This window comes from Hyposmocoma kahamanoa, unplaced genomic scaffold, assembly GCF_003589595.1.
Source record: "Hyposmocoma kahamanoa isolate Upper Pololo Valley unplaced genomic scaffold, ASM358959v1 160, whole genome shotgun sequence".
NCBI lineage: Eukaryota > Metazoa > Arthropoda > Insecta > Lepidoptera > Cosmopterigidae > Hyposmocoma > Hyposmocoma kahamanoa.
Window position 1 is genome coordinate 2,159,581 of NW_020653575.1, and position 8,396 is coordinate 2,167,976.

General features: G+C 35.9%; 1 protein-coding gene across 2 annotated transcripts in view; it reads right to left on the minus strand.

Annotated features, from left to right (window-relative positions):
• Positions 1-1,549: 1,549 nt before the first annotated feature.
• LOC113240653 (alpha-tocopherol transfer protein-like) overlaps positions 1,550-8,396 on the minus strand; it is a 58,399-nt gene continuing 51,552 nt past the window's right edge. For both annotated transcript variants that reach the window (XM_026478008.1, XM_026478007.1), the window contains exons 4-8: positions 8,267-8,325; positions 6,366-6,562; positions 5,368-5,478; positions 3,808-3,910; positions 1,550-2,780 (exon numbers count right to left, since the gene is read on the minus strand). In XM_026478008.1, the coding sequence (XP_026333793.1) occupies positions 2,629-2,780; positions 3,808-3,910; positions 5,368-5,478; positions 6,366-6,562; positions 8,267-8,325 (622 nt within the window). In that variant the 3' untranslated portion in view covers positions 1,550-2,628. The remainder of the gene's footprint in view (positions 2,781-3,807; positions 3,911-5,367; positions 5,479-6,365; positions 6,563-8,266; positions 8,326-8,396) is intronic.

Consider the following 8,396-nt stretch of genomic DNA (forward strand, 5'->3'; position numbering starts at 1 on the left):
TTTTGTTTTGTAACTTAACAGTCGTTAAGTAATCATCGATTTAATGGCTAAACAAATTAGAATTAAACCTATTTTTTAACCCTCCCGCACCCCGCGCATTCCCCGGTAGGCGTGATTCGAAGTTTGAAGAATTTGATAGGCTAACTTTTTGTTTTCAAAAGTACTTACGGCTTCACCGAAACACATTATAAGCGTATACTAAATTAATTACTTCGTCACTTAATACGTGTAAAGCAGACATAAGTCTCGCATTTGAATTATCATTTCTTTATTTCCTCGTCTCCGTGATTTTTCTTTTTTTTTTATACAAAAAGTGCACATTTGATCTCCATCTCAGCTGATGGAAAGTGACGATGAGGTCGATGGAGCATGCATAGATATGGAAAAACTGCTTATTTTTTTAAACGTTAAAACGTTGTGCGTTTTTTAAAAAAGCTTGCTTATATAAACGCTTTTCACTTAAAACTCTTTTTAGTTTGTAGCTTAAAAAATCGTTGAGCAAAACGTTTAAGCGCATACTTTTATGTTAAAAAAAGCTTGCAAGGTTGTGTTGATTGCGATAAGCAAGAGTAGACCAGTAAAGGTTTTAAAATAAATAAGTTTATTTGTATAACCCGAGTTTTATTTATATTTATAAAATTATTATTCACATTGAAGAATTAATTTGTTTCGGAAACATAAATGGCGGGACTTGAAGCGTAGCACGTTGTAAAAAATGAAATTGTTGAGTATCGAGCATTGACTTACAGTAAGTCAATGGTATCGAGCATTTTTTTTATTATGTATGTTAGTCTATAAGGTATGTATTTATGGGTCTTTGTTACCTGAATGCAAATAAATAAATAAAAAAAATTGAACTGCTTATTTTAAAAAGAAAACATTTTAAAGTGCTTTTCGTTTAAACGCCCACTTCTAAGCATGGACACCTAAGTAATGCCTTTTCACGATATTTGAAGAAGAGGCATCTGTTGAAGAACTTAAAATTGGCTGTCAGGTACATTATGAAGAAAAAGCCAACACATTGTAAACAATATTCTGTTTTAATATGTATTTTGTAAATACAATAAGTAGCTTATTTGTACACATCCTACATTGCTTATAAGTACAAAACCCAATTATAGCTATATATATAAACGAAAGGATCACAGAAAACGCCAATAAAACAGGCAGTGTTTAGTCCATTTTTAATTAAAATCAACAATTCGTTTGCTACGCTGAATAAAAATACATTTCTATTTCTTTGTAAGTAAATTGTACCCACAATGGTTAATGAAGTTTTTGCAATAAACACGCAAGATGGAGGAAAAACCATTTACACCATAAATGGAAATGATTACAATTTTGCAGATTCTTTAAAAATGTAATAAAGGGACTAGTCTACTGTCATAAAAAACTCATGCTAAGCCTTTGACCCTGTTTAAAAACTATTGAAAGAACGTTGGCAAGCCATTTTGTTACGCCCGTAGTGCATTTACAATACTGTTGAAATATTACACATTTTTCAGCATTGCTTTCTTGTAATATTATATAATTCAATGTAAGTCTTGTCATATAATGTAATTCTAACAACAAGAAGCAATAAGCACGTAGAAAAATTGGTAAAGTCCGCTGGTTCGTCACGCAGCTCAGTTGGGAGAGCGTACGCACGGTATGCTGAAGGCGCTGGTTCGAATCCAGCCGGATCGAAGGAACTTTTATTAGAATTTGACCGTCGATCCATTTAAAACTGTTAACATTTGTTTTTATCAAACAAATCATCGATTCGGCAATCGATTCCGAATAATCTCAGTACAGATTCTAAAAAAAGCCAAGTTTATTGAAATCGGTTACCGGAAAGTGCGCGAAACCGGATTCATCCCCACTCTTAGGCTCAACTCACACTGGCACAGAGTCGAAGCGTCGCGTCGCGTTTTCTTCAATTTAAATGGGACAAATACTGAGGTACCCTCTGCCCAACAAACAAAAGAATCATCGAAATCGATTTACAACATAATCAGTCGTAAAAATAAACAGAGCTTTGCATGAGAAATTGTATGCTTCGAAGTCTTGTACCGAATGATTGCTGAGAAAACGGCAGCCAAAGAGAGTTTCTAGGTTTCCGCGATCGTTACATATAGGAAATGACGTGTTAATTTTTTTGGGATCTAATATCGGTTACACACGGCGACTTTGCATCGCGACACTTGCGATTAATAGGCGGTTTCGCATCAATGCAGTCGCTAATGTTGAATAATTAAAAACGTATATCGCGTTTGCATCGTGACTGCGTTTAAATATTTTATTAAATAAACCAACGCTTTGCGCAGGCCCGTCAGGAGTCAGCTGTGACTACGGGACCTATGAAGGACTCGAAACTTTTGTTAATTTGAAAAAACAAATATATGCGAATTAGATCTGAAAAAATAGTTTTATTTCCAAAGAGAGTCTAGAAAGCTCGAACGAATATGAATCGGATGCAGTACACTAACACGGTTACGGAAGCATCGAGCGTAATTACAATATAACCTTAAAAAGGTTAGTCTCTAAGCAGAGTCTTGCAGATCTATTCAAATTTGAGCCATGCCGAAGCCATAATTAGCTTTTAATGTTAAAAATAAAAGCACCTAATATTAAATATCAATATGTTGATCAGTCGATGGTGAGCTGTCTGAAAGAACCGTCAATACCGAAGAGTTCGTCGTAGTTTGTTGGTTTCCCTGGTCTCAGATCTTCATTTACTTTTATGGGGTCTTGAGAAATAAACCAGTCACGATATGTAATGAGAGTCTTGGTCCATTGTTCTGTAAAAGAAAATTTTATTAATATTCAGTCTTTTTGAAGATGGAGTAAAATGATATTTGCAGGGCTGCCAATTTTCAAAAAATTTTGAATAGTCTTGTAGTAGTTATCGACAGTTTTATCGAAAGATTGTGAAAGAAAGCTAAATTGTGCCAGAAATGTACGATTTGTGATTATTACGACGTTCTATTAATTTCTTTTCAATTTACATGTAACGAATAATGGAGCGATGATGATTCAAATGATACAAATTCGGCTATTTATATCGATAGTATATTTATCGACTGCAATCACTAGCTGCTTGCAAGCGGGCAATAGTTTTGCTCAATTAACTGTCATTTTATTCCAAAAAAGACAGATTATAGTTTATATGCATTTGCTAAACATAACAACTTTTCATGTGAATTCATTGGATTTAATTTCAGTTAACATAATTTCAGTTGACATTATTTCACCTTATATATTATTTATTCTACTTATTATTATGTTATAATTGAGCCTATCAACGCAAAAGTGGTGTATTTCGCATTCATTTGTTTTTCTACAATATTACTTTAAATAATACTAAATTTCATAAATGTCTCGGGTTCGATTCTCGGAAAATATTTGTATAGCCTACATTTATTTCTCTCGTGAGTTTGGGTGTAATTTGTGGTTGTCTATGTGCGTGTCCATGGCACCCGCGATACAAGGTTTGTGCGTCGCGATACATAACACATGATACTAATTTACAGGGACGCATAAGTCGTGCGCCTGGTGGTAAGCGACACGCCTGTCCATAGCCGTTCTAGTGCCACTTAGAGCGTTAAATTGCAAACATTTGAGGGGTATGAGTTGACAACTCCCGTGTGCCTGTAATTTCACCAGCACCCTCACCCTTCAAAATCGGAATGCCGTACCCACATTATTACTTGGCGACAGTAATAGGTAAGGTCTCAGTACTTCTCTGGATGAACTCATTTTCAAGGGGCTCTACTGCTACTACTGTATAGTGTTAGAGCGGCGAAAGAAATTCGTCAATTTACAAACCCTGTAGAGCATCCATAGTACTGGAAGTGCCTCCATACTCTTCTGGCAGCATGTCTTGAGGTACATACTGGTAAAGGTCCTTTATTTCTTTATGGAGGAAAATCTGAAAGGGGAAACATTGATCACAGTTGAAATAGATGTCGTCAAAAAAAATTTTCCGTATACTAATACATTTTGCTTGGGTCGAGCTACAGGGACACTGGCTATATTTCAGAATTTATTTTTTACAAATAAATTAAAGCCGTTTGAAAAATGTGTATCGTATACTACACGTGTTCTATTTAGTTCAGTTCATATAAAAAAAAAAATCACTGGACGTAAATTACCTATTGAATACAGCGGTTTTGTTGTAAAATTTCGCGATAATTTTGTTTTGTTTTTTTTTTTTTTTCTATCGTGAAAATTTTTACGAATCGTGTTTTCACACAGTATACTAATCAGTGTATATCTTCAATATTACTATATATTTTTTCCAAAGTGATTGGTTCAACACTTTCACTGTTATGCGGAATCAACTGAAGCCATTTGAGGGTGTATCGTCTCTTAATGAAGGAAATAAGATAATTTATAAGTAGATCTTCCAGACAGGACTTTCAGTGATTATTTCCGTCTGAATTAAATAATCTGCTTTAGCTTGGAAAAAATAAATGAATGAATTTCCTTTTCAACGACTTTGAATATACTTTATATTGAGTTCTAAGGATTCAACCATTGTTACATATCGGAAATGAAACTAGTTTTTTGCATCAAAATCGCGTAGAGATCTCAAAATTTTTGAGGAATTACGTCTACTTGCTAAGTTTTAACGGAAAGTGGTTGAAATTCAATAAACCGGCTTCATCTCCTAATTTGTCACCCTTACAGGTGAAATATTTTCTTCAAATTTAAATGGGACCATTACTGAGGTATCCCCTTTCAAAAAAAAAAAACATCGAAGTCGGTTCACAAACGTAGGAGGTATCGCGTAACATACCAGAGACGAGGCGTACAAAATTGTCTTGAGTAAAGCCCGAGCAAAACAAAAAACAAGTCGCGCCTTGGCGACTTATTAGCATACGAGATACTAGTATACTTTATTTCACTGGTTAATTATTCTACTTTACATACATACATAAGCTCACGCTCTAGTCCCACAGGAAGGGTCTTTTTGGCTCCTCTTTGTTCTATTCTGACACATCTTTCGAGTCTCACATACATCAACTACCGTTTTCAAATAACTTCTTTTATTCTTGTCATTTCGGATCCCAGCCTTTTTGAGGACATCACTGATCAATGTAAGTCCTTCTGAGACGTCCTCTTAAAACCCTTCCATCCACATTCGCATCATAAACCTGGTTGGTAATTCTTCTTACATCCATCCGCTGTACGTTTCAAATACAATATTTGATAACACGTGGAAAATTTTAGACAAGCCGATGGGAATCGAGTAATATGGACGCCTCGCCATTGTAACATACACACACACATAAAAAACACAATCCAATTGAGAACCTTCTCCTTTTATTGAAGTCCGTTGAAAATAGTTTAATTTCCAATACATTTACAATGTGTTAAACTTACCCGTTTTCGAATCTTCTCTTTAAGGAAAGGCTTCACGAAGTTAATGAATCGTTCTACGATCGGAGATGTGTTCACGATATGAACTTCTTTCAGCTTTATGGGGTAGGCTTCCTGAAAATATATATGAAGGATATTTAGTTAATTTGAAGACAATTTGGTAAGTGACCACCAGCCAGATTGTCTGATGACATCAAAGAGACAGACTTCTTCTAGATCAGAAGAACTGGCAATGACGCAGAGTGGCGCAAAAGTGGAACGGCATAAAGATGTGGGATCGTGTGTCGACAATGTGTGTTTTGTAGCAGTAGAGCTCCTTGTGAAAGAGTTCGTCCAGGGTAGTACTGCCATTTTATCTATTTCTGCCGCCAAGCAGTAATGTCAGCATAACTGTGTTCCGGGTGAAATTACAGACACATGAGACTTGTCAACTTATGTCACAGGGTGACGAGCGTAGTGGCAGTGCCCCTCCGATCTTTGCGATTTAAAGCTCTGAGTGGCACTGCAACTGTTATGGACAGGCGTGTAGCTTACCATCAGGCGCACGACTTGTTCGTCCCGTCTCTTGATAGTGCCAGGAATCACACGAATTACTTTTCTCAAACTTGAGAACTTCCTGTATTATGACTACCAAAGCAACGGTATATACCCCGAGATACTTCTCGAAGTAGGTATCCAGATCAGAACCAATTTACAAAAGTTCATTTCTCAAATTTGTCCGACCGGGCATTGAACCCGGAACCTCCTCACCCAGCATCCACAGTGCAAACCATTGAGCCACCGATGTGATAAAAAAGCGTGGAATTTGGTTTTCCAACAATGCTTTACTAAAAATAAAATAATATACATAAATAAATATATGTATGTAATAAATATATACATATATGTACACTCACATGTACTTCATCAACACTATTATACTGTCAAAGACAAAATGTAGGCCAATAGCATCGCGTTTTTGATACAATACAGACATGGAATTAAAAAAAAACATGACCTACCTGTACACAGATCATGAACTTCTTAATAGAGCTTGGAGTCAATCGAGCCAACATACTGGGCCCGAGAATGGCTGCATCAAGCACGTAAATGTCACCAGCAACGCCTTCTTTTTCTTCGATCAGACGAACGTCGCCAATCATGAGCGCAATCTTCAGAGTATCTACGATCTGCTGAGCCGTGAGGTCTGGGTGGATACCTGTAATCAGGTTTTAAATACATATAAAGGATTTTGATGCAAATTGCAGCATCAGATAAGTGATGGAATATTTAGTTTATAGTCGGTGTTTGTATCTTACAGAATTTTTTATAAAAAAAAAACCGATCCCTATGTACTAAAATTGGTACTACAATTTTAGTACTAAATTCTCGTGTCCTTGCGTATGAGAATAAAATTTGCCTCATATATTGTCGGTTAGTTAAAATGCTTATTACTTATATGGAATTTATATTCTGACCTACCTACTGAAATTTAGGTATTAGGTTAATACGTAAGTAGCGTAATCGCCGTTTTTTACAGCATTATGAAGTCACAAATTGCTAATTCGTTTTGAAAAAAAAACCGTTCTCAACAGTGTGGAATTACATCTATTTGCCAACTTTCATCGAAATCGGTATATAGAAAGTTATTTATATTCATCCCTTAATTTGCTACCCTTAGAAGTGGAGTATTTTCTTCAAATTTGAATGGGATCACAATTGAGGTATCCCTTGCCTACAAAAAAAAGAATCATGGAAATTCGTTCATAAATGTCTGACTAATCGCGTAACATACACACAAAAATATTGAATTGAGAACTTCCTCCTTTTTGAAGTTGGTTAAAAATAGTTAATGTAACGATTAATTTTAAGGTTTTGTAGTGGAAAGATGAACCCAAATAATGTGTGTATGTCCGTTTCTCCTATTAACATAGCTCTTTTTCTCGCTTGTTAGCCAAAGTGTAATAAAATTTTGTGCAGACTAAGTTGATGTAAAAATTACAAATACTGTTTTGGATAAAAAATATCAGTAGTAAAGGAGCTCTTCAATATAGTGATATCCTCTCCTATATACAGAATGCGATTAAGTAAAATAACGTAATGTATGACCATAGAATCTTATCGTAGGCATGTCCGTAACGCTCTAAGCAGGCTTTATTTTATGACACAGTCCTTACATACGTCACGTGTCGCTGCCAGAGATGGGAAGCGCCCAAGTTTTAACCGAGTTAAAACCTATTAGTACCTGAACTCGAGGGCAAAAACTATTTACAACTATATATTACAACAGATATTCAGTTGTAAATAGTTTTTGCCCTCGAGTAGAATGGAATTTCGTTCGTATTCAATGATGTTATTACGAAAAGTTTATTGCTTTTTGATCTAGACGATACGATTTGCCTTTGTATAGAATTGATTTGCTTGAAAATTGCATTGAAATTAATTGATACAAGAAACTGTTAAACCGCATGTACTTTTTTTTATAATGTCAAGTGACGCAACTAACAAGTCGAGCGCTTGATGGTAAGCTGCACTCGTGTCCATAACAGTTGCAATGCCACTCAGAGCTTTATATCGCTAAGATCTGAGGGGCACTGCCACTGCGCCCGTTACCCTGAGACATAAGTTGACAAGTCCCATGTGCCTGTAATTTGAAACGAAGTAGTGAGAAACACAGGATTGCAAGAACGGTGGGTATTGTGAGTTGATTCTTTCGTCTAAAAAATTTTTTTGTTTTAATACTTTCTGTCCACGAGATTGTAATTAGGGCAGAAATGAGTCAAAGCGCGACGCTTCGAGTAAAGCCCCAGATTAAAACGCGATTGGATTGGGTTTTAACCCACGGCCCATCCTCTGGCCGCTGCGAATAGTTGTCACCATTAAAAAACCGTCACATTGGAAAGGGAGTAAAGGTAGTACCTACCTCTACAGATGGTAACTCTTCTTCCATTTGGTGTAATACCAGGCAATGCAGGACCTTGGCTGAAAAGAGTTAAAGATATTTTTATTATAGTTAAGGTTGAAGATATTTTTAAAATAATATGCGTGAAGGA